General features: G+C 36.0%; 1 protein-coding gene and 2 long non-coding RNA genes across 6 annotated transcripts in view; 1 reads left to right on the top strand and 2 right to left on the bottom strand.

Moving 5' to 3' along the window:
• Positions 1 to 25,790, bottom strand: part of LOC149781269 (uncharacterized) — a 65,487-nt gene extending 39,697 nt beyond the window's left edge. Inside the window, exon 1 of the long non-coding RNA XR_016414666.1 lies at positions 25,513 to 25,790. This is a non-coding gene — a long non-coding RNA (uncharacterized LOC149781269). The remainder of the gene's footprint in view (positions 1 to 25,512) is intronic.
• LOC149781268 (uncharacterized) overlaps positions 1 to 27,665 on the top strand; it is a 103,109-nt gene that overhangs the window by 22,270 nt on the left and 53,174 nt on the right. Inside the window, exon 1 of one of the 4 annotated variants that reach the window (XM_089935356.1) lies at positions 6,221 to 6,545. The exons of the other annotated variants lie outside the window; for them this stretch is intronic. Within the exon in view, the coding sequence (XP_089791482.1) occupies positions 6,517 to 6,545 (29 nt within the window). The 5' untranslated portion in view covers positions 6,221 to 6,516. Of the gene's footprint in view, positions 1 to 6,220; positions 6,546 to 27,665 lie in introns of those variants that run through there. 4 annotated transcript variants of the gene reach the window in all.
• LOC149781270 (uncharacterized) lies at positions 12,738 to 24,363 on the bottom strand. Its single transcript, XR_016414665.1, has 2 exons — positions 24,103 to 24,363; positions 12,738 to 13,659 (listed from the first exon to the last, which is right to left on the bottom strand). It is a non-coding gene; the product is annotated as an uncharacterized LOC149781270 (long non-coding RNA).

Here is a 27,665-nt window from a genome sequence, read left to right as displayed (position 1 = left end):
GATATTATATATAAAGGGTTATTTCTTCACTCCGTGTGGATAGTGTATAATGGTTTTCTTCTTCTTCCCTCTGTGGTGTGCGTGTGTGTGTGTGTGTGTGTGTCTGTGTGTGTGTGTGTTCGCGTACGTTGTGTAGATCGTATATTTGGTTGTTTTTTTCTTCTTCCTCCCGAGTGTGGATAGTATATTTGGGGTTTGTATGCGTTCGCGTACGTTTGTGTGGATAGTTTATTTGGGGTTTGTATCATCTCCCTTCTGTGTTGATAGTATATTTGGGGTTTGTATGCGTTCGCGTACGTTTGTGTGGATAGTTTATTAGGGGTTTGTATTATCTCCCTTCTGTGTTGATAGTATATTTGGGATTTTTTTTTCCTCTTCCCTCTGTGTGTGTGTGTATGTGTGTGTGTGTGTGCGTATGTCTGCGCGCGTACGTTGTGTGTGTGTGTGTGCGTGTGTGTGTATTGGTCTCTGTTTGTCCCTATAAAACTCACTTTATCCCTATCAGATACACTCTACCTACCTACCTGCAGTAGCGTGTATTCAGGTCAGCCACTTGCAACACTGTTGACATTTATCACCTAGTGTTCAGTACAGTGACGTCACTGACGCTGGAAATTTCGAGACTATAAATATGGACTTGGGGATTTCCACAGGTTGTAGCTATACATATATACTAGAGTTCATAAACAGGAACGTCACTCAAGCTGAGGCTATAAAAAGATAGTGGGATTTTCCAAAGGAATAACCCACAAGTTGTAGTATAAATAGATAGTGAGATTTCATAGGAATTTTAGCTGATTATAGCTATAAATAGATACATGGGTGTTTATCGACGATCGTCACACAAGTTGATTTTGTAAGTAGTTTCTAATTTTATCTATTTTATAGTGTGTGTGTGTGAGTATGTCTGCGCGCGTACGTTGTGTGTTTGTGTGTGTGTGTGTGTGTGAGTATGTCTGCGCGCGTACGTTGTGTGTTTGTGTGTGTGTGTGTGTGTGTGTGTGTCTGCCCGCGTACGTTGTGTGTGTGTGTGTGTTTGTGTGTGTGTGTCTATTGGTCTCTGTTTGTCCGTATAAAACTCCCTTTATCCCTATCAAATACATTCTACCTACCTACCTACAGTAGCGCGTATTCAGGTCAGCCACTTGCAACACTGTTGACACTTATCCCCAAGTGTTCAGTACAGTGACGTCACTGACGCTGGAAATTTTAAGACTATAAATATGGACTTGGGGATTTCCACAGGTTGTAGCTATACATATGTACTAGAGTTAATAAACAGGAACGTCACTCAAGCTGAGGCTATAAAAAGATAATGGGATTTTCCAAAGGAACAACCCACAAGTTGGAGCTATAAATAGATAGTGGAATTTCATAGGAATTTTAGCTGATTATACCTATAAATAGATACATGGGTGTTTATCCTTGATCGTCACACAAGTTGATATTGTAAGTAGTTACTAATTTTATCCATTTTATTCTAAACCATTGTAACTTAATTTTCGGGGATATGTTTATTTTCCTTTAAATTCTGGGACAATTTCGTCATTTTAGCGTTACTTTTAGTCACATCCATTTTGTCGTTGAGCATTTCCTTGATTATAGCTATTTATAGCATCATTACAATTATGCAAATTTTTGAACACCCCAGCAAGATTTCAGGTCTTGGTAATGCTTTATATATAAATCTCACGCTTGTACTAGTGTATGTATGTCTCTGTCTCTGTTGTGTTTGACCCTCTACCATCATTGTCCCTAGACAATCCCACCATGTTCAATTCCCCTTGACGCTATACAGACCCACCATGTTCAATTTCCATATGTTAAATTCCCCTAGTCCCTAGACAGACCCACACTCTATTCCCATGTTCAATTCCCCTTGTCCCTAGAGTGACCCAGCAATTTTTCCCATGTTCAATTTCCCTTGACGCTATACAGTCCCACCCTGTTTAAATTCCCTTGACGCTCTACAGTCCCATATTCCCATGTTCAATTCCCCTTGTCCCTAGACAAGCCCAAACTCTATTCCCCATGTTCAATTTCCCTTGACGCTAGAGTGACCCAAGACTTTTCCCCATGTTCAATTTCCCTTGACGCTAGAGTGACCCAAGACTTTTTCCCATGTTCAATTCCCCTTGACGCTAGAGTGACCCACGATTTTTCCCCATGTTAAATTTCCCTTGACGCTAGAGTGACCCAAGGGGTTCTGTAATGCTAATTCCCCTTGACGCTAGGGTGACCCCATTCACTACTAGCGGCGCAGATACCTATCAAGCGTTTTCTTTCTACTGACTCAGACAAAATATGCAAAGAGAGTTTTTATGATTTAAATAGTATCCTTTTAACGCTTACCGAATATTTGTTAACTGTACAGTGTGCTTTAAATTTGTTTTGTTAAAACTGAATTTCTTAATGTTTTGATTCGGTACATCTAATAATGCCTGTCGGGTTAACGCGATGTAAATATGAATCGTACATATTGGATCGAATGTGAAATTGCTCCGAGTCGACACTAAAAACGAGTTTGTTATGGCTTAGGGATATGTCAAAACCGGGATACGTCAAACCCATTAGACCGTGACATAATCATCTGGGATACGTAAAACTCATTAGACCGTGACATATTCATCCGGGATACGTCACACCTATTAGACCGAGATATGTCAAACCCATGAAACCGTGACATATTCATACGCCTTACTTGGAACAAAATACGAATGTGATCTTGATTTTTTTAAATACCCCTATTTTACGCTTTAATATTTGTAAGCTTTACAATAGGATGGAAATCAAATTGAAATTTATAAAAATTCGATTCATTGCATCTAAGAATATCGACGCTCGGATCTCATTGAAAACTCCTTAGTAGTTCTATACTGAGTACAAAATATGGATTGTGCATCTAACTAACTGAACCTGAAATAGACATGTAATAATATCGATGAGGTTTCTGAAACTTCATTTTCGATAATCCTTAACGGAAAAGATATGATTCCAGATTAGATATGCTCACTTCCTAATATTTCTTGATCTGTACCTTCTATAAGACTTATACGAATAATTATGATATTTGACAGTACCTGTAGTCAAGCGTAGGTGCCACTGTACCTGTAGTCAAGCGTAGGTGCCACTGTACTTGTAGTCAAGCGTATTTTAAACAGTGCCTGTAGTCGATCGTATTTGCAACAGTACTTGTAGTCAAGCGTATTTGCAACAGTACTTGTAGTCAAGCGTATTTGCAACAGTACCTGTGGTCAAGCGTATTTGCAACAGTACCTGTGGTCAAGCGTATTTGCAACAATACTTGTAGTCAAGCGTATTTGCAACAGTACCAGTAGTCAGGCATATTTGCAACAGTACTTGTAGTCAAGCGTATTTGCAACAGTACTTGTAGTCAAGCGTATTTGTAACAGTACCTGTGGTCAAGCGTATTTACAACAGTACTTGTAGTCAAGCGTTATTGTACAAGTACATGTTTATGGAATAATGTGTCACTTTCTTTACTGTGAAATAATCATGTCTGTTTTGCACAAATCTGAAATAAGTCCATGCAGTGGACATCTGAGTTTACGGGGGGGGGGGGGGGTGTCTCGCTTTTTTCTCGTGGAATGACAACTCAACGGATTTATTGGTTAATATAGGTCACTGTAATAGGGTCATAACATACATAAACATGTGGAAAGTAAATCACTATTACTTTTAATATTCAATTGTGTAATACGAGTAGCCTGGGAGTAAGAACTACATATAAATACATAGATATTTTGATACAGAAGTTCACTCTGTAATATTATACATTCCAGAAATGTGTATTCGAGTATCTACAACAGCACTTGAATGATTTAAAGTGGATGTATGCCTCGCAACAGGTAGAATATACATGGTGGTTATAGCTTTATCTGTTGTGCAGAGTTAGAGGAACAGTGCTCTTTAGCTAGCACGTGGGTGGGACGTACAGACCAATAAACAAATTATCTATCTAAATACATATAAAAGTTATACATTTCTTATCTGAGCTGAGCTTGACACCATTATCGTACTAAATCGACCACGTAGACTCGAGATGAGAAGTACCAAGTTGGCTGTATAGCTGCAGTGTTCTTTCGTAGAGTCATATAATATGTTTTCTAAACAAACTCAAATTTATCTGATGGGTGTCGTTTTCCGTGATGGGCTGATTGAAAACAGCAATGTCATTTCACTCTGAACATGCAGATCCATTATTCATACCTATCGATATACACACACAAATCACGTGTATTGCTTTTTTGACAGAGAGAAAGTTGTCAATTTCAAGCAATGTCATTAGTGAAAATAATTTAAGAATTTTGTTTTCATTTGAAACTGCTTTCTAGTATCTAATAATTCTAGTACCTAATAATTATAGTCTTTTATAATTCTAGTATATAATAAATTTAATAATTTTGTATCTATTAATTAGTATCTAATAATTCTAGTACCTAATAAGTAAAGTACCTAATAAGTAAAGTACATAATAATTCTAGCATCTAAAAATTATAGTATCAAATAATTCTAGCATCTAATAATTCCAGTATATAATAATTTTAATAATTCTAGTGTCTAATAATTATAGTACCTGATAAGTATAGTACCTAATAATTCTAGTATATAATAGTTATAGTATCAAATAATTCTAGTAACTAATAATTCTAGTATCTAAAAATTCTAGAATCTAATAATTCTAGTACCTAATAATTCTAGTATCTAACAATTCTAGTACCTGATAATTATAGTACCTAATAATTATAGTATCAAATAATTATAGTACCTAATAATTATAGTACCTAATAATTCTAGTATCTAATAATTCTAGTACCTAATAATTCTAGTATGTACTAATTCTAGCACCTGATAATTATAGTACCTAATAATTCTAGTATCTAATAGTTATAGTATCAAATAATTCTAGTACCTAATAATTCTAGTACCTTATAATTCTAGTATCTAAAAATTCTAGAATCTAATAATTATAATACCTAATAATTCTAGTATCTAATAATTATAGTACCTGATAAGTAGAGTACCTAATAATTCTAGTATATAATAGTTATAGTATCAAATAATTCTAGTACCTAATAATTCTAGTAACTTATTATTTTAGGTCATGTATGTGATGTTTCTTGATCAACATGTTATGCATATTGCAAGAATGACTCTAAGTTATAATTGTTTGTTTACCTATCCAGAGTACATATGTTTATCACGTAATGAGATCTAGGTACATATCTTTAGTACGTAATGATTTCCAGGGTAAATATGTTTATCACGTAATGATTTCCAGGGTAAATATGTTAACACGTAATGATTTCCAGGGTAAATATGTTAATCACGTAATGATTTCCAGGGTAAATATGTTTATCACGTAATTATTTCCAGGGTAAATATGTTAAACACGTAATGATTTCCAGGGTTCATTTGTTTATCACGTGATGTTCTAGAGGGTACATAATGTTTATTACGTGATGATCTCCGGGATATATATGTTTATCACGTGATGGTCTCCAGAGTATATATGTTTATCACGTGATGACCATACACTATTTGCACTCTGAACTAAACTATTTTCGTTGTTACATTCATGTCAGTGCCTTATGTAACATGAATGAAACATGATTAAAGTTGAAAATAATATTATTTTTCCATCCCCCATATATCTGCCCATTTGTTGTATTAAACCCACTTGAGAACTAGATCTTCCATTAATGAATGACACGTGAGATTTCTTCTTATGTATAACCCTTGATATTTCCCCTTATGCATGACAATTGAGAAACTCCTTGTATAAATTGCACTGTATCATTGCAGACGAGATAAGCCTTGTCGCGTTCCCTTAACTCTGCAGATAGCATAGCTTTGATTGAAGGAGTCAGTCCCATTTTACGTTGTCCAAACTTAGTCTGATCAGTACTTCGTAAACTGTAAAGAGATTAAGTCTAGCTTGCATTACGTCATCTGTTTCGGAAGTGAGGATGCATCTTTAAGTAGACTAATCATACCTAATCATTATTCCATACAATGATGATGCTAAGATAAATTGTGCGATCCGTAACGTAAGGAGATTAGCCGTGTTTCTTGTTCAAGAGTTAATGTGCACATACATCGTAAGGACGTTTGCACACACAGAGAGAGAGAGAGAGAGAGAGAGAGAGAGAGAGAGAACTAACTTAAAATAATCCAAGCTGTATAAACTTGGTATGTAGTATTACTATTATTAGGCACATGAGTGCTGTGGAAATTCCATGGGTTTATTTATTGATAATAAGATATATTTGACTATTGATAATTTACGGACCCATTCCCTTTTGGAAATCCCAATATCTATAAATAGAATATGCACACCCACACTACAGCTGTAAGTACAATATGAGCGTGATAGGTACGATCATCGTAGATATTCCCCATGCGTGATGTACCTTGCGGTTTTGGATATCAGTGATCTGTTTCGCAGTGGTGAGTGCTTTGGTTTATTAGCTAGGTACGTTCCACAGAGTGAAAATGACCAGCAAAATAACGGTATTGCTCATGTAAGTACATGTAAATATACTTTTATTTCTGAATATATTCTTTGTACTGCTTTTGCTTTAGCAGCAGAGGGGGCAAACAGACCGACTTTGGGAGCGTCCAAAAACCGAAATAAGGCTTCTAACTAAAAATATTTCGAGCTGAATATTTGCTCGAGGACTCCGGTTAATTAGAAAACTCGCGAGATTACAAAAAAAAAAAAAAAAAAAAATGAACCAACTTGAGGTCATGCGCCCCTCTGCTGCTATTAATTTATCCAAATATTTTATCGAGTCCGATTCGATATCTTGTTCTAGGATCGTGCAAATTTATTGTTATAAACCCGTGCGGAGTAGCTTGCGCTCGTGAAAAGAAATTTTTAAATTTAATTATATCCATGTCACCGCTGCACCAGGTTTGATGAATATTTCGCAAGGTGTGTGTATCAACTCCATTAAACACAACTAAAATATTACAGTTATCTCTGATCACTTTTGGTATTTGTGTGTATCGTTGAGTAACATAAATGACATCGGTGTTTTTATGTCTACCTCGAGAAAAAATCTTTGCTGGATTTGATTGTTTGTCCAGCATCACATCATCGTATACAACTAAATTATTAATAAATCCGTCTATGGAATCAACTAATGGTGCTTCATCAATATCGGTTATAAACTCGATAACATCGTTATCCGCGTTTTCATTAAAATCCTTAAGTACATTATAACATCGTTGATCATCAACTGACGGGGCTACCAAATACAATTTATCCCACTTTAACAATCTCATTATAAGATTGAGTAACAACTGTGTCTTTCCACTTCCAGATGGTCCTATTATTATCATTCTAATTGAATTTGGTAACGCAGGATGGTGCTTGACAGGTTCTCGTTTTCTTGTCGCTGAGAAATCAATTATATCCATGCTGTATAAAATATCCATGGATTTATATTGTGTGAAGTGCAGGATGCGTACCCATACGGATACACTAACAACTATTGCCAAAAAAAAAAAAAAAAAAAAAACAGATCAGCGGTTACGGGTAAGTGTACGCGGTGTGGTACAAGAAAGTTTAAATGTATTCCCGGTGATAATTCAGCGTTAAAAAAAAGCAACGCGGAGGTGATATTGCAGCAAAATTAACAAAATTACCGGGAACTCCGTGGGCCAAATACACAGGAGAAAAACACCTACCAGGATATAATTATTGCGGTCCTGGTACTCGACTCGATATCAGGCTTGATAATCAGGATCAACCAAAACCAGGCGAAGAACCAATAAACGCTATTGATAAAGCATGCCATGCTCATGATGTTGCATATAAAAGCAATGATCTACAACATAGGCATATTGCAGATGTGAAATTAATTCATGCGCTAGATTCTATAAAAAATAAAAATATCAAAGAAAAATTAGCTAATTGGTTAGTAAGATCCGCGATGAAAGGTAAATTAGCACTAGGGGCTGGTAATATATAAATAGAATCGATTTATTATTCACCAATTGGATACTGGAAGGGTAATGCAGCAATTAGTAAACTCGCTGATGCAGCAGCGGTTAAACATTCTACTGCTAAAGCATGGTTATCCAAACAGGCAATATGGCAAATTTATCTACCGCTTCCTAAGTAAATTCGATTTGCACATTTCAGTGTCAGTGTTCCTAATGAAATTCATCAAGCTGATATTCCGTTTTTACCACATGATACTGTGCGTAAAAAAAACGTACAAATACGCGCTAACTGTTGTTGATGTTGCAAGTAGATATAAAGATGCAGAACCGCTATTAACAAAGACAGCTGCTAAAGTTGCTTCTGCTTTTAAATGAATTTATCAACGAGGTGGTCTGCGATGGCCACAGCTGCTACAGGTTGATCCTGGCAAGGAATTTGTTGGTCCAGTATCATCGTTGATGAAACAACATAATATCAAAATACGACGAGGACATACTGCAATTCATAGTGATCAGGCAATTGTTGAACGATTTAATCGAACACCTGCTGAGCGGTTATTTGGATATCAATACGCAAAGGAATTTATTCAGGATACGAGATCTCGTGAATGGGTGGCAAGATTACCAAATGTGATAGCAGCGTTAAATAATGAGATTACTCGAACGACCAATATGAAACCTATTAATGTAATTGCAAGCGCGCACATACCTACACAACGACGTGATCTTTCAGCACAACCATTATTAGTCAATATCACTGTCAGGTATTTATACGAGCCCGGTGAACTTGAAGGCGGTAAAAAAAGAGCGACTGATCCTATTTGGAGTGTTATCACACATAAGATATCCACTGTGACAAGATCCTCAGGAAGACCCCCAATCTACAGACTGGATTCGGCTGCTCCTCAACGTGGATTTGTACGTGAACAATTACAGATAATTCCCGATAACACACAATTACCACCCAAATCACTTAACTAGCTCCGTTACGTCGGTTACATTCAAGACAGGTCAACATGATATCTTCTCGTGCATGACCAAGATTGTTATTTTTTTCTATCTACGGTAAATTGTCTTGGATTTTTTTTCAGATACCGCCATAACATTATACAATTACAACTTGCACAATGATTATTCTGTTGTTGTTTCAGCGCATTAATAAAATCAACATCAAGATCAAAATCGCGTTTGTTTTTTTTATCACACTGTTTATAACTATATAATTTTTTTCTTATTATATCGCTTTGACATTCGTCAAGGCCTCGACGATCGAGGTCATCACTAATCACTGACGAGTCCATGACGATTCGTCTTAATTGAGATATTTTTCTAACTCGAGACACTGCAAGATAAACTAGGTTCGACCATTCGATACGATCATCAACGATCCAAACAACTGTATCAGTAATAGTTAATCCCTGAGATGAATGAATTGTCATTGCGTATCCAAGCGTCCACGGGGATTTATCAGCACGTGAAGCATCTTCAACAACGTCAACATCAACTGTGATAATATCATTTAGTACAAGATTCTGTTTCCTTGACTCTGTCAAGTGTCCTGGTATATCAACGTCAATATTTTGCCGTCGCGTATCTGCTGGTCGATACCATAACGGAACTGGGAACGTTGGAAACATTTCTCGCTGTAACTGAAACAACTCCCGCTGAAGTATATCACGAACTATCTTTCTACTTGCAACTATCAAATCGTTTGGTCTCCACGCACGCAAAAAGTCTTTCATAGGTGTTTCTGAAATTATCTCGCGCATTACTTCACACTGAATTTTATTCGGTTGTAGTCTGATTAATTTTTTAAATTCCTTCAACGTTGCATCAAGTGCTCTATGATCATCAGATACTTCTTCGAAGTGGTCAATGAAATTTTTCAGCCATCCATGTGGAGATGGTCCAGCTACGGGTGGTGGTTGACCGTGATCGCCGCATATTATCACGGCAGTATTTCTTGTTAACAATCAATCAAGAAATATTTTTAATGTTTCTAGCGGTACAGTGCATATTTCATCCCATATTATAATCCTTGGAATGTATTTCTCGCCCATCCTTAAAGATGCCTATGCATCACCCTTCCATCGGAAAAAGCTGTGATAAGTACATGATTTTACTCCTCGTTGTTTCATTTCTCGCGCTAGTCTATGTGTAGGTGTTAGCACAGTCATATCTGAATTCTGAATTAGTTCGATAGCTCGAGTGGTTTTACCAGAACCGCCAGGTCCGTTTAGATAAACCGTTTTGTGTCTAGTTATTGGATCGTATATCGATGGTAACAACGAAGTTGTCAACGTTTGATATTTTTTGCAGTAAATATCTTTAACCGCAACATCAGAGGATTCGGAATAATCGAGCATATATTCCTTTTTTATTCTCCACGAACCCCACGATGCATAAGTGCCTATGTTTAATCTTTCTAAAAGTATTGAATGTTTTTTACTTATATAAAACGAATCAGTAGCGACTCTGACAGCGAGTGTAGAAACCTTATTTATCATCGATAATAGGTTTATTGAAACATACGCGAGCATCGATGATCTTAAATGAGTACACTGAGGTGACTCACCGTCCATGTAGCTCACAACTGTACCTAGTTTATTTCCATTTGACAAGAAAGCTGTTTCTCGACTTATAAACGTATTTCTGTTCGTTGTATCAGCGATTATAAAATCTAACTCAGCATCGTCCATAATCAATTTTGTACAATGTCGTCTGTGATCATATGCTCCTCCTTGGGTAAACTTGCCGATTATTTTTCTACCAAGATCTTTTGAATCAGTTTCATCCGAATGTGGTAACCAAACTTCGGTTTGTTTTCGATATGATATAATTGCTTCACTTACAATCAACCGTGTTAATATCGCACAATCAAGCATATACCGTAATAGTACTATTGGTGTCCACATTTTTTCTGAAAAATGTTTTCCAAAACAAACATAACAAATTGGATGAAGTCCTTTAGACATTTCGAATGACTCGATACTAGGGAATCCAGTTAGGTCGAAATCCGGTAATGGTCCATTTATTGATACTCGCGTCATTTCTTGCGTCGGATGACCGAATCTTTTAAAGTACACAGAACAATCTCCGTATCCAAGAAAACTTCCGGGATAACATGCAACCATATCAACTGAAATAACATCTCTGTGATTGTATTTAGTATTCCACAATCCGCCGTGTCCATATTCGACACAACTGGATACTATGTCATTGAGAAAATCAAACCTAGTTGGTTTCCACAAATTTTTCTTTCTAGCAAAATGAGCAGCAACTGACGGAACAGTAAAACAGTTGCTCAATAGTTCGTCAGTATCATCAGTATATTGCAGTGCAAGATTTTTCATTTTCTCGTGAAGAAGATTTGTTCGATAAATAACGCCATTTGGTCTCACAAACTGATCAAGTTGATTTTTTCCTTCCACGCAAGACTGAAATAACCATACTGACACAGGATCGTTTTTACTTATTTCGTTAATAAAATCAAACATACCTCCATCAGAATTATCTCCGGGATAACATTTAACAGTTCGATCTCGTGGAAATATTGTTACTGCGTTAGTCCACGCGTGTGCGTTATGATCAATAATTTCGATCGAAGCTCCTTTTGATCTATATTTTGATTCATACAAAATCTCTCCTGTTATCGTCGCTACGGTTATTGGAAATTTTAATCTTTATCCTGTCAATAAACCTGGTTTGGAATCTCTACTTAGTATGACAGTATTTTTTATTACCGTGGACAGGATCATATTTTTCACGGATAATCCAATCATCTGTTTCTGTCAACACGACAAATCTTATTCTGAAAAGATATTTGCGATTATCAAGACAGTTAATGATAATTGCTGCTCGTTTGTCTTTCATCATAGCGTTAATGATATTTTTGTTGCGTATAATAACAAACTACGAATCAAATATTGATGGTATGAACAGAAATTGTCAGAAGAAAGTACCAGTTGGTTTTATTAATAATCATGGTTATCTATTGTTTACTGTTGGGAAGAAAACTTATCTCTGTGATCGTTTCACATACGAGTGTCACAAGGGGTTGATCAAAGACGGTCTTGTAATCGATCATATTGACGCAAACCCTCAAAATAATAATTTATCCAATCTTCGAGCTGTTACACAGAGCGAGAACTTAACACGTGATAATACTGGGAGATGCAAAACAATTGTAAGGAGGGCGGTAAAGTCTACAAATACATAAACCGGTGAAGAAATTATATTTCAATCAATGAACACGGCTTCGAAATATTTTGATATCTGCATGCCTTCAGTACAATTTGTCGCGAAAAAGATATACAAATCCACTTTTTCCAAGAAATATAAGCAGAAAATCACCTTCCAATATTGTTAATGAGATAAACTATCATCATTGCCTCGAATTATATTTAATAACCATTTATTTTTTTTTGGGGGGGGGGACCCAGTATTGTATAATCGTATACTACTGAATTTTTAATTATGCAAAAGGGAGATTACTTCTGTAATATATAGTTTTCTTCGTAAATTTCCGATTTTTATGGTCGTAATTGGTCTACGTAGTAACCAAAGAAAGATATGTATGGTTTCTAACTAAAAATAAACCTATTTCCCATCACGAGTTATTTTTAAACCTGTTATGAGAAATCGAGGCACAACACGCTGTTTTTAATGCAGATATTTACAATCTGTTCAGAATTGCACAAGAATTTAAACCGATCTGTAGGTGGTGCTGCCGTGGTAATACAAAACACGCTGTTAGTGCAAGATCTTGGCAGAAACTGCTGTTTTTAATGCACAAGTATTCATAACCACTGTTTATAATGCAGAAATTTACAATCTATTCATAACCACTGTTTATAATGCAGAAATTTACAATCTATTCATAACCACTGTTTATAATGCAGAAATTTACAATCTATTTCAGAACACGCTGTTTTAATACAGAAATTTACAGTCTATTTCAGAAATACAGAAATTTACAATCTATTCAGAAATACAGAAATTTACAATCTATTCAGAAATGCTGTAGCTATATAATAACCTTTGAAACATATAGTGTTAGATGAATTCGATAGCTCACTTGGTAACGCATCTGGCCGTGATGCTCGAGGCCGCAGGATCGAATCCCATGACTGACAACCGTCGGTGGTTACGCATATTAGCGATTTTTATAATTGATTGGGGCGCCGCCCCCTACGCTCAACAGAACCCTCCAAACCACGTATCACAGGTGGTTGATACATGTTTTGTGTCACCCATAGGCTGATTATTGGGGGGTGTTCTGTTGAGCGTAGAAAATGGCCTCATTTCATTTCATTCATTCATTTCATTTCATCTCATTTCATTACATATATTTCATTTCATTACATATATTTCATTTCATACTTAATGAACCTGCTAAAAGACTCGAATAGGGGTTCATTCATAATATATGTTTGTGCCGTCCTTAATTAAGATTGTCATTCATTCATTGCATACTTAATGAGCTCACTAAAACACTCGATTAGGGGCTCGTCATTCACTGAATATATGTTTGTGCTGTCCTCCCTCTTGGGCCTCTAGACCGTTGTTTGACGGGTTAGGGGCTCTCGTAGAGGGTAGTATTTCGTGTGCCTGTTGAACTCGGTAGAATGCGGTGGCAAGCTACGAGTTCTGGGGTTGTACTGTCCTTACCCCTTCCTGAACTTGCTAAAAGGGAAAATATTTTTTTTAATTTTAAATATATATATATACTAAATAATGAACTACGAAAATATTAATGATGTAATTGTTGCTATTAAAAAATTAGAAAAAGAAGAAATTAAAATATCCGATGAACTAAATCCTGAAAAAATAGTTTCTGATTTTGAAATTTTACAAGAACGTAAAAACCAAGGAATACACACACTATCATCTGAATACAAGTTCATGAAACGGATTCAGGCGGCGATGTTCCAGTCGCTAGCTACTGTAGAAGATAATCAGGTGAAGGAATTCGTTCCTCTCTCTGCCGCAGTAGAAAAAATTAGATCGCTGTTATCACACGAGTACGAGGCAAAAAAAACCACAAACAATTAGTACTCGCATAAGACTATTAAGAAAAATTATGTTAGCGAGTAACCTTGTTACTGGTGAAACGATCCAAAGTAACGTAGTACAAAATAATTCTGGTGAAAATGAAAATGAAAGTTTCGGTAACTGGGCCTGAGAAATATTATTCTGAGATTATATTTATTCTGAGATTTTATTTATTCTGAGATTATATTTATTCTGAAATATTATATTTTTTCTGAAATATTATATTTTTTCTGAAATATTATATATTTATTCTGAAATATTATATTTTTTTCTGAAATATTATATATTTATTCTGAGATTATATTTATTCTGAAATATTATATATTTTTTCTGAGATTATATTTATTCTGAAATATTATGTATTTTTTCTGAGATTATATTTATTCTGAAATATTATATTTTTTTTTTCTGAAATTGATGGGCTAGTTGGTACTCAGAATCATGCAAACCAATCAATTTCGTAATTTTGATGGGCTAGAACTATGTAAAATGATCAAATTTTCAGAAAAAAAAAATATTTCAACATTTGTCAAGGAAAATTGATGAATTTTCCAATATCATCAGGTCAAACCTCGAGCGGTTCTCTAATTGATTTATCGATAAATCGTTAAAAATCAGTAAAATTAGCTCAAAAAATGAGATTTTTCATGCGATTTTTGTTAATTTTTCTGGTAATTATCGAAAAAATGAGGATTTTAACGATTTATCGATAAATCAATTAGAGAACCGCTTGAGGTTTGACCTGACGAAAAACTGTAATTTGACAAATTTTCCTTGACAAATCGACTAAATGTAACAAATGTCGAAAGATCTATGATAAAATAAAATATTTCTGAATAATAATAAAATATTTTTTGGTAGCACTTTTTGCAAAACTAATCGATTTTGAGTACCTAAATACCCATCAGAATTAACAAACTGATTGATTTACACGATTTTGAGTACCTAAATACCCATCAGAATTAACAAACTGATCGATTTACACGATTTTGAGTACCTAAATACCCATCAGAATTAACAAATTAATTTATTTGTATAAAAAATAAAATATTTCTGAATAAAAACATATTTCAGAATAACAATAGGATATTTTTTTTGCAAAACTGATCAGTTTGAGTACCTTTTGAAAAACTGATCAATTTGAGTACCAGACTACAAATCAGAGACACAATCTGATCGAAATCATAAAAATACAATATTTCAGAATAATAATAAAATATTTCTTTTCTGAATGAATTGTTTCAGATTATAATAACTAATTAATTTGTATAATTTACCCCATCAGACACACAATCTGAATTATTTACACGATTTTAAGTACCAATCACCATATCAGACACAAAATCTGATTATTTTGTATAATTTTAAGTACCAATCACCATATCAGTAATAAAAAATATTTTATTTTATTTTGAAATATTGTATTTATTTTGAAATATTTTATTTATTTTGAAATTTTTTAAGTTGATCGAATTAAATACAGGAGTGTGCATAATTTAGAATCTGATCTCTGTTACAAATGATCATGACAATATGTTCTCGACGGAGCTCATCTAACTGTTCTTGTGTTAATAAGAAATCCTCGTTTCCGTAATCATCAATAACTAAATTAACGTTAAATTGCTCTGTGTTTGGAGGTTGTAAAAACGCTGTTCTGATGGCGTTTTCAAGTACTTCTTTGTCATGTATAAAAACCTTCACGTGCTGGTACATTATATAATATTTACCTAATTAATTCATGGATTTTTAAGATTACACATATAGATTTATTACAAGCTCTTCTCTACGCAGGTCAATTAATCGTCCTATGTGGTCTGTGAGTTTGAAATTTATTCGTGACAAATACTGATTATGTGTACGTAGATAAACAGGATTGGTTGGTACTTGCACAATCAAATCGCCAGGGGGAACTTGTGGTGTGAACGTGTACAGGATGTATCCTTGTTGAGCCTGATTTGATTTTCCAAGATCTATTTGATAACTGCCTTCGATTACGTCACAAACTAGATTAACCGCGATTGTCGATGTTATATTAACGATTCCCGGAGATACGTGTGTGCCGCCGCCGCTGTGTGGATCATTATTATATCTAAGAACAGTTGGTGGTGGGGCTATTTTTCTCCACGCATCGGGTATTTCAGGAAAGAATTTATCGATGAGATCATTGGTGGATTTTTTTAGCTGGGGTATATTATACCCAGGAAATTTAAAATTCACGAGGTCAGCTTGTTTTATATTGTATGTGGTTAAAATATTTTGTTTATGTTGATTTATATCATCATCAACATAATTAATTGTTGCCTGAATTACTCGCTGGTGAAGATATTCCATATCGGATACCAGCTGATTTAATATTTTTAGGTGTTTGATAATCTCGTTATGGGGGGCTCCGCTTTCCGGTGATGACAGATTAAGTAGATGTTCCTGGAAAGTCTGTTGTAATTTTTCTAAATATATCCTATGTTCTTGATTAATGATGTCAAAATATTTTTTAGTTCAATCAGGTGAATAGCATAAGATTATATGCTTCCTCGGTCTTTTTGTTTATAAATAAAATCCCACTGCATATGGTCCGCATTACTGAATGTAAATCTACTACCTAATGTTGCGCTTGCTATTTCTAGTAAATGTTTTTTGTATGATGGATTAATTTCATGATATGATTGTCTATCTGTGACATAATCAGATTTTTGGGGTTCTGCTGGTCCTGATATTCTGGCGCAATATCAGGCCAACCTAGTACGGATCTTATCGTGGACTGATAAATATCAACGACGTAATCAGGAGAGTTTATTTCGATTGCAGAAGACAGTGTTGGTTCATGAACATCAATTTATATTTGTGCTTCTTTTCCTGTTATTGATTTTATTCTACACGCAAATTCATCATTGATTTGTTCGACCTCATAACTGCCAGTTGGTATTCCAACAACAACCCAGTCAGGTGTTCCATCGGGTTTGTTTTTATTAGCAAATACAAGTGAATTATTTGCTGGTGTACCATTAAATGATCTCGATCTGATATTTGGCCAACTATGGTATACTCATAATTGCGCTAGTGCAATTTCATTCGCGCGAATCGCAGTTGGAAAATTGATGCTAAATTCAGGATTAATCGAGCTTACCGAGATCATCGTGGTCTTGTGCGGGGTTGTGTTCGTCACGATCTGCTGAAGTAATTCCGTCATTATTAATACTCTTCACTTTAATACCAGCACAGTTGTATAAGCTAATCATCATTGAAAACTCAAAATCGGATATAATTCCATCACTGAGACTCGCTGATAACAACGAGGATAACCTCGTGTATGCGACAGTTGCTATGTGTAATTTTATCTTGTAATCGGATAATTTTTCATTCGTGCAAGTACATATTTTTTTTGCAATGTTATTAAGCACACCTGCAATCGTTGTTGCAGCTGAAATACAAATAGTCACAGCTACTGGTGCCATCATTGTTACCACGGATAATATTATTCCAGCTCCAGCAACAACAGCGGATACCGAATAAACAACAACATCGATGATAACTAATCGTCGTTGATACTTTTTTATTTTTACTGTATATTGTTCAACTCGATCTTTCAACGCTGCCTGCCATTCACGCGCTTGATTGTACCTATAATGTTGCGATGCAACATCGATTGAGGTACTCATTATATTTTATGCAGTAACCAATTGAGGTGTTTCAGCTACAAATTCCAAACACCACCAGAAAGATGTTGCGTTTAATGTCTTATCAGCTGCTTCCAGAATAAATATTTCCTCGTTTCCGTTATTTAATATAACAGATACAACCCCAGAAAACTTATCAGTTGAATGACGCCATGGATACATTGTAATATTTCAAATTTTGCAGCACTAAACACAGACAGCCTGTACACGCCAGTGACTGTTGCGGTATATTTGATAATTTTATTTTGCTGCGACCATGTTGCAAATCCCGATGATACCGTGTATACGATGTTGGTAATATGTCCGGGAGTTATTCCGGGCTGGGATTTTAATCAGACTGGTTTTAATAACGATCTCAGGAATCCCCGCTACGATGTTTTGCTGTGTTTGTTTGATCGTGTCTAGGTTAGTTTTGATATTAACGAGTTTTTTGTCAATGGCGTGCGGAGTGCCGAAGAATTTATCTATGGATGCATCGGTTTTTTGAAAATTTCTTCGAAATCTTCCAAAAGCTCCCACGTGAACATCATACTCGGCCAGCAACGTGGATAATTTACCATTAACGGTGCCATAGTTGACGTCGACGTAATTTTTTGTTGCTGCGTCTTCGTCGGATGTTAGATCTCTTAAAACTACTATCTTATTCCCGTTCATGCTGAGTTCACCTGTCATTGTGTCACCGGTATTTTTCACGCGATTAGCAACACTTGCTGTAATTTGATCTCTGATGGTTATAAACGATATACTTGAATCCCTAATTCTGCCGCTGTCAGTAAACACGGGTATATTATCCGTGACCGCACCAAGTACTCGTCGAATTATATCATTCCATTTGATATTGCTCGTTTTTAGTTTACCATGTCGATCCTGAAAAATAACAACCTCATCTGGGTCAACTCCAGCCAGGTTCATAATATCATCGAGATCATCCTTAGTCGCGTACTTCGATAGATCAACGTCGCCGGACTTTGTCTTAACGCGTGAAGAAGATCTTCCGTAAATATCAACCATTGTATAAGATCCTTCGGATCTAAGATCTGTTTAAAACGTTTTACGCGCAACGAAGCGGTTGCTTGTATAATCATGCACTACTTTGTGTGGTGGTTTGGATGATTTTGATATAGCGTTAAGTACATTAATTACTTCACGGCCGCATATTGGCGGATCTGTCATTGTTTGTGTGGGTAGCGTTAAATACCAAACTTTGGAACCAGAGGTTATTGCGTGAAGTGGTGCAACATACTTGATAAATTCAACAGGTGGAGCTAACCCATATGAATCAAAATAAACGATTCCACGTGAATCAACCGCGTATGATACCCAATGAGTACCAGGTCCTGAATTTGAGTCGAGATTAATAACACCTGGTTCGAGTTTGTTTGGTTGTTTTGGTAATTGATCTCGCATAAAAACACCTCTGAAGTTTTTTATTTTTAATCGTTTAGCGGCATCAAGTAAATCAAAATTTGATGCTGGAGCATCTAACGAAATGATCCTGGAAGCCTCAGACGTCTTCCCCAACGAGATCCTGGCAATCTTAAGCCGCGTCCCTTTTTTTGTATATCCATTTCCTGTTGCTTTCTTTAGAGCCATTACAGCAGCTGTTCCAACAGCCCCTAACGCGGCTGCTTTTCCTACGGCTGGAGCGGCAGCAGCTATTAACGCTGGAATAGCCGCGAGAAGTGGAAAAATATCACCGGTTTTAACCATGTCCTTGATGGCACTCGGAGAAAGATGAAATTGAACCCCGGTTTTTAATTCTAGGGCTTTATTAAGATGTTTAATCTGGTTATTTGTCAACGATAATTTGTTTGGACCGCCACTAGAAATTTGATCTCGCTTTAGTGATGTTTTTGTTCCGCATTTGGTGGCGTTTTTTGATTGTAATTTTTTTTACCTGACCGGGAGTCAGAACAACATTAACATGACTATACGACATTTTTATATAAATATATTTTTCTAAACAACATGATTAAAGATTTTCCACTGGTGCATCAACGACCCTCATTCGACCACTACCACCTTCAAGTAACATGGCTTTATCGCTGAGTATAACCGCGATTGCTCTATAATCAACAGCAGCACCAGCACCTGTATTTAACATTGCTTTAAGATGTATATCAACGACAGATTGTTTGATAGATCAAGATGCTCCAGTGAAAAATAATAAATCGGATACAAGGTTCTGAAATCATGCTGTGATATTTGCAACCCAGTATCAACATTTTGATCACGTCCCATGAATGACATCAAACGATGATATACACGTCCTATACTATTTTGTTCATAATTTAGTTGTATATTCTCTATTGGTTCTTGTTGTCCGTTTATCCGTAAGGAAATATTTGTGATACCTAGTTTATCAAATATCATATGAGTGCGTTCTTGATTACCTAAACGATCACGGGTCTGAAACGCAATAAAAATATGCCGTGGTGCAGAAACACCTTGTTGTGATGCTATATGCCATGTAAACTGACCGTTAACGTTAGTTTGCATACTATCCGTGCTTGTTGTTAACCATGACAACAAGGATTTACCACCTGTGTCCATGAAAGAAATCAATTTCTGTTCTTCTGCGATCGTTGGAGTCATTACCGGCATCCACAGTGAAAGTTTCGATAATACTACTTTACCAGCATCACCAGCGGGTCTCCACAGAGCATCGTTATCATCACCCTTTCTTACAAGAAGAACCGTGTGTCTAGCTCCAAAAATAACCTTTTTAACATTCCTACAAAATCCAAAAATATGCGATAGTGGAATTGTACATGAAAAACTTATATTGTCTCCTAGCAACATATTTCTACGCGCTGCAAATCCCAAGTTGAAATCTGCGTTAGCACCATGAACAACCGGCCACACAGCAGCATCAGCGGTATTGATTTAGTTTCTTGGTCGTCTTCTATTATACTGATCATCATTGGGGTGACCAGAATTATCTTTCACAAACATCATTGTGGGACCTGCTGATCTTGTATAATCATCAGAATATCTTGCCAACCCTATTATTGTTGTAGCAACGTCGACATCATTCTGAATCGATTCAATATTTTTTCCATCAATCATATACGTGGCGCTACTAAATAATGTCATGATCCCGTTGTTGACAAAACCAACTTTTACTGCATTTGCGTAATTAGCATCGTTTGTTCTTACAGTTGTACCTTCTACCTCAATAAAAGCCTCAGCGGGTAGAAAATATCTACTTGTGTCATGAACTTGTAGTTCAATTCTTCCTCCACGTTGATCTGGTGTTCGTGCGTCATAGGAATAAAATTGATAATCACGTACCGATTCATCTTTAAGGACAGGTGCTTCCATGTCAAATGCTGTGTCGGATACGCGCTTGAACATTTTATTGTAATTATTTTCGTCTAACACGTTGATTACCGCATTCGGAAAATTCCACCTCGGGAAGTTCCACTTCCTGATATCAAACTTGAGATATTATTTCCCGATTCACCGAGTCCTCGATCTGCTAACGCTGCTAGTTTTTGATCTGCAGCTTGATTTATTATTTTACTTACGTCTGCGAGCATAATTTCAGTACTTGGTAATTTTACTGGTTGTTGTTTTCGTCTTATTAATAGTGCTAGTCTATCTTTGATCGCCGAGAACGCCTTACCAGCAACATTGACAATTGCACCAGGAGCTTTTTCACGAACAATATCAATAGCTTTCATCGATAATTGTTTTGCAATAGGCGCTGCTTTTGGGGCTAACCTTGTAAATAATCCCTGAATGACATCACCAAGTCCATCTCCGTAAATAACTCTATAGATTGGTAATCGTGAGTTTACCGCTCTGACTGATACGGATTTACGATGATTATTGTGTACGATCATCTTATTTTATTTACCATTTATCTAATCGCGGTGACTAATCATCAACGAGCTCATCAATAAGTTCTCGGTAAACGCCAATATCCATGATACCACCTTGAAATAATTCCCGACAAATATCAGCTGCTTCATTGGTTATTTCTGGTGAATTATTTCCGGCACGTTTTCCCTCTATGAGAACTTCTAACCGTGACACGTCATTGAGGATATTATCAGGACAAACAAAATTATTTTCTCCTGATGCAGTTAAAAAACCACTTCCTACAGCGCTCGGAGGATCATCATCATCCTTTCCTGCCAACATCCGTTCTCTTTCTTCTTTAAATTCCTCAATTTGATCCTTTAACAAAGTATATCGTCTGTCTATTGCTCGCTGCATGGGTGAAGGTTTTTGCTGTGGTGGAGGAAGTTGATATGAAGGTTCCTGCTGGGAGAGTTGTTCTTGTTCTAGTTGTTTTATTCTCTCTCTATAAAGTCTTTTTACTTCTCCACTAAGACTTTCGTATTCTGGACCTCTAGCTTGTTTTTTGTTTCTGTATACGCGATATATCCATTTAATAAGATTATCATCACTTACTTTTTCATGACGGGGTTTTAAAATATCAGATTTATTAAATATACCAGATAATATTTCTTCGGGTAATTTTTCTCTTTCAGTGTTTCTAATATCTTTAACAAAACCTTCCCTAAATCTTGCAATCAATTCTACGTTTCCTTCTACTGGTTTGGGTTCAGATGCAAGTTTTTTTCTCACGTCGGCGACTTCAGTACGAAGTTTTCCAATACCTTCATCGACAGGTGGAGGTTGAGCTGCAGCTATATCAGTTGGAAGATCTCGTAAAATCCTTTTTGTTTTCTTGGTTCTTCTTGCTATTTTTTCAGTCTGCGCTGCAGTTTGTTCTAATACTGGAAAAATACCCTTTTTCCTCTTCTCATCTTCCTCCGCAATATCTCCCCATATAGTTTTTTCAACAGCCGCTGAAGCTTTTTCAGTAGCTGTAGTGACGGGTTTAAATAGTTTTTTTAGTGTCTTCTTCGTATTCAACTTGTGATTGTTGCTGCGCTTGCAAGTTTTTCTGAATGAATCTCTAACAGGAAGAAATTTTTTGATTGCTTCTAATCGTTCTCGAGCTATCCTTGCAGTATGAGATTCCGGATGTACCATTTTATTATAACATAATGATTTAATTATAGCAGCAGAGGGGCGCATGACCTCAAGTTGGTTCATTGTTTGTTTTGTTTTTTTTTTTGTAATCTCGCGAGTTTTCTAATTAACCGGAGTCCTCAAGCAAATATTCAGCTCGAAATATTTTTAGTTAGAAGCCTTATTTCGGTTTTTGGACGCTCCCAAAGTCGGTCTTTTCGCCCCCTCTGCTGCTGCTTTTAGATACGGCCAAAATGCTATGATTGTAATAAAATCAGCTGTGTAAACCAGGTATCTGGTCATATGTAAATGACAGCAAAGGAATACAAAATGGCATGTACTCTCTTATTTAATATACAACGTTTATGCCTATAAATATGGAGCGGCCTATTAAATACGAAAGGCTGAGCATGCCCCACCTCTCCCTCTCTCTCTCTCCTCCCTCCTCCCCATTTTCAGCAATATATCCAATAAAAGATCGATACAAGTCACATGCAAAATACCTCCAAAATAACTCTATAACGAAAACGAACGATGTGCATGGGACCTTTCGTACAATCAGTAAGGTGGCCCCCTGGTGACCGAGTGGTCTAAGGCGCTCGCCATTTTACGGATCACTGAAATGTGATTAACTTCCGTGCGGGATTTGTCTCGGATTCGGCCAACGTGGGTATGTTAGAATCTTGCCAGTAGCTTCCCGTGGATCGGTAGTTTTTACTGTGGTTTTATACACATATAGACGAATCATTTTCTTTACTTGAAGTAACATTGCATCATTAAAATTAACCCGTATTCGTTGTTTATATATTTTACTCAAGTGATTTACAAAAGAATACACAGTTGGTTTCAATGTCAGATTTGAATTTTGGGGTCGCTGCACATACAGCAAAGCTATCATCGGATTGTTATGAAATTGTTATTTTCATACCGTATCTATAAATCGTTATTACAAATGTGTCAAAGGAAAATTGCACCCAGGCAGTTGTTGTTCTCCATTCATGAGCTCCGTTATTTCTTGTTGAACAACAACCGTAAAACTTCGAATAGTGACACTTTACCTTGTGGTGATTGAGTGTGTATGTGTGTCCTGACCAAAATTTTATGGTAATATTTGCTACATCACGTACAGCTAAAATATGTAATATATTTCGCCAAATCACATTTTGATAAAGCACAAGAATGCATCTAATTATAAAGGTACTCATTGTAGTCCATGATTTCTGTCTAACAATCAGGTCCTGCATATATATGTTCATTGTTATTCTACCGCTGTTATCGGTAGATCGGAATGCCCAGGCAATACACCATGTCTGCAAAATAGTCCTAGGATCTGATGCATATTGCGTATACCGTTCAATCAATATCGCTGAGCCAGCAACGATTAAATGGACTAGATATATGTAATACTTACAGCATTAACAACTTCTTCCTTCCTTCCAGAGAAAGAGAGATGCCAATATAGACGAAAAAAGTTCTGGGCTCACTTTTTGTTATGGTACTAAAGCATAGCAAAAACAACTCAATCAGTCTCTCGGAGCCCGCAACGAGTAAATGGACTGGATATGCAGAACACGTAAGGCATTACTGTGCAGCTTACGTTCAGGCCCACGACATTTATCCATTAAGTTCATATCATAAAGGTACAGTTAAATGTCGCTATCTGGCCCGCGCCTTGGAGGAAGCTGCACATGCCTGACTTGGAACAATCATATATATATATATATATATATATATATATATATATATATATATATATATATGTGTGTGTGTGTGTGTGTGTGTGTGTGTGTTCATAAAGCATTAAGCAACTTCGTTTTGTGCTTTTATGACATGAAAGCAGAGGGAGAAAGTTTTAAAATAATGAATTCAAAGACGTAAATAGTATAAAGAAAACGTTTGGTTATATTGACTGTGTAAATGTTTATTTAAATCGTGTCACTGGCACGCTACTTGCAAGATAAAACAACTATTAATGGTATAGGATAATTTATGGAAATAATCTAGATAATGTAACGAGTATTTGGTTGTTGTTTGATTTATAACGCTGTATCTCGGCGCGAGATAGGTTATACATGGTGGCCATGATACGCTTGTATATTAGAAAACATGTAACGATTTAAAAAGATATATATGTGCTGCTAAACTTTCGTAGCTGTTGTTTGTTTGACAGTTCTTAGAGAGACTCTTTATGTATCAACTACAAGGAGAAATTTTGTCTTTAGAATCATTAAATGGCAAACTTCATATAAATGATTTTGAATTCTAAACAGTATGTAATGCAGAAAGTATGATATTCCAATGTAAACATTAATGGTTTTTTTTTTAAATACATATTGATAAGATCATATTTAAGAATGTTGTGTCAGTTTATCTTGTAATGCAGCTGGCGAATATCTTGGTCCAAAAGGATTGCACGAAATAGTTAATGAAATAAACTTAAGGTATATGGTATTTGTATTTACGTATCCGTTTATAGCTTTGTTAGATTCTGTTAATTATATTTTGATTTTGAATTTTTAGGTATAAGTGTTTAGTAATTTAAGATACGAGTAATTCGTTGCACTGTATTACGTGTTTGAGTCTCGTTTTGTATTGTATGACGTGAAGTAAAAATATTCAGCTCAAAATGGTTTACTAACAGCAATCGCTACAATATGAAACAAAAGAAAATCATTCAAGTGTAACATTAGTTTCGCAGTGTGTGGTCATTATTTAATTAGTGTTAAATAATTGTATCATTTAAACGTTTAAGAACCTATCAGCCCTTATCTTTAGGTCAACTGAAATAGACGGCAAAATACGTACTATCAATGGTACTTACAGCTACCTCGCTTGGCGCTCAGCATTAAGAGGTTAGTGTTAGGACTGGTCGGCCTGGTATCAGGAGAATGTGACTGGGTGGGACATCATGCTACATATATGCGGCACGACGCACCTGTGCTCGACATCACTATAAACTGTCACACTGCAGACATCGTAGCGATTTGACTGACAACTTATTAAAGCTACGTTAAAAATCCAAATCACACATACACGCACACACACGTACTATCAAGCCACTTTCACGCAGGTGTTTGATTCGTTCGGTATGAGACCTCTTGCGTTCCACAATACAACAAAGTTTTTCTTACATTATGTTGTTGCTCACACAGTCAATGTTAATAGCAATTTTATCAAGTTACAGCATGCAGTGGCTGATTCGTGTGAGAGAAATATGACCACAAACATGATTTGAATTAATGGTATCCTAGTCATATGCTTGTGATCTGATTACATCATGATATGGCAATAAGCGTGTATCACTATCGGTCTTGTGATATAGTAAGGGTCCCTTCATTATCTGCGCAAAATACTCTTTACATGTATACCAGTAGGTGGCTGAGTGCAGCTCTACAGTGAATGCATTCTCTTTGGGTGTATAAGCTACCACACAACATACATCATCAAGATAGCTGTTAATGTCTGTGGAACAATAATAAATCCCAGGTCTACTTTTGCTTTTATTTCTGTGTCTTTTGAAAAAAAGAAAATTGAACCGTTGAAAGTATCGTTTGTGCATAACAGTTATTTAATTAAAACGAGTTGTTGTTTTTTTAAATGTTGGAACATTCATTATTCTCAAAAGAAATGATTGATGTGCTGAAAATTGATTTGCTTATTAATTGTAGTGTTTTACACAATACAGATTTAGGTTCTAATACAGAATGTCAATTTTGAAAACAGCACTCTAGTTGGACATCGACAAGTTTAAAGTGCAGTGATACGCACGCTAGAAATTCTGCTTTGCAGATAATGGGAAATGACGCTGCCAGCTTGGTAAATGAACCTACATCAAGCAGATGAAGAGAGACAGTGTATAATGGTGTAGTATTAACTCATGAATTACCTTGTTATATATATATTCAAGAATAATTGTCCCCGTTCAAAATCCACAAAGACACAAATAACATTCTAATAAGAATAAGATGACTTCTAAGATGAACAGCCTCCAGTTGTGTACTGTCTATACTCTCCTATAAGTCGAGTGAAACTACAAACAATCAAGTTCCTGATCTGCCGTAACATAATATGTCTGCAGATCAGAGTCCGAGTTGTTTGTTCTACTGATTACTCCTATCAAACTACACAGACCCAGATCGGCCGGCGCATTATGAGACGGCAGATCTGGATCTGTTCAGTTTGCATATGGACTCGTCTTGTAAGCGAGTACAGACGGTAACTTTGGAGCCAAACTCGCGCTATCAGAAAATTCTGTGCGCAGATCCCGGGTCTCCTTAACAAGTCTTGTTTTGTTTACTAAAAGATATACATGTTTAAAGGATCTTATTCGCCTTGTAAATTTTTGTTCAAGTTTAATTCGGCTATATTCAAGCATTCTTGTATAATATATTTATATTTAGGGTGTGATTTATTTAATTACTATGGTGCGCACTTCTCATATTTTCTCATCAAAAGTCGTATTGTTAAGAAACTCAATATGATCTCTAATTTGCGAGTTTATCACGGGACACAGACATAAATTGTATCTTGGAGACAAGGACATGGAGAGAATGAATTTCAGTTCAACTGAAAATTAAAAGTGGAAGATAAGAAAGCTGTATCGCATCAATTTAACTTGTATCCCCGCCACCCCACCCCCACCCCCCACACACACACCTAGGTGTTCTTTGGGAGTCTACATAGCATGTCAGTTCTTAATCATAGAAACATGCAGCTCACGCGCCGATATAAAATTACGGTACGCTCGAGATCATGTAATATCGACATTTTTCGTGATAACTTCGTTCTATGATAATGATGAAGTAATATATAAACCTTATACAAATAAGTTAGGTTACGATTTTGTTTTTGCCAAATACATCTTGTTCATTCATGTTCACGGCTCCAGTGGCCAAGTGGTTAGAGCGTCCGCTTCGGATGCGGAAGGTCGATTGTTCGAACCAGGAACGAGTCATACCAACGACGTCTAAAAAT

This window comes from Sinohyriopsis cumingii, chromosome 15 (assembly GCF_028554795.1).
Source record: "Sinohyriopsis cumingii isolate HCF-2022 chromosome 15, ASM2855479v2, whole genome shotgun sequence".
Lineage (NCBI taxonomy): Eukaryota > Metazoa > Mollusca > Bivalvia > Unionida > Unionidae > Sinohyriopsis > Sinohyriopsis cumingii.
Note: the sequence above shows the minus strand (reverse complement) of the source record. Positions and strands in the feature narration are given on the sequence as shown.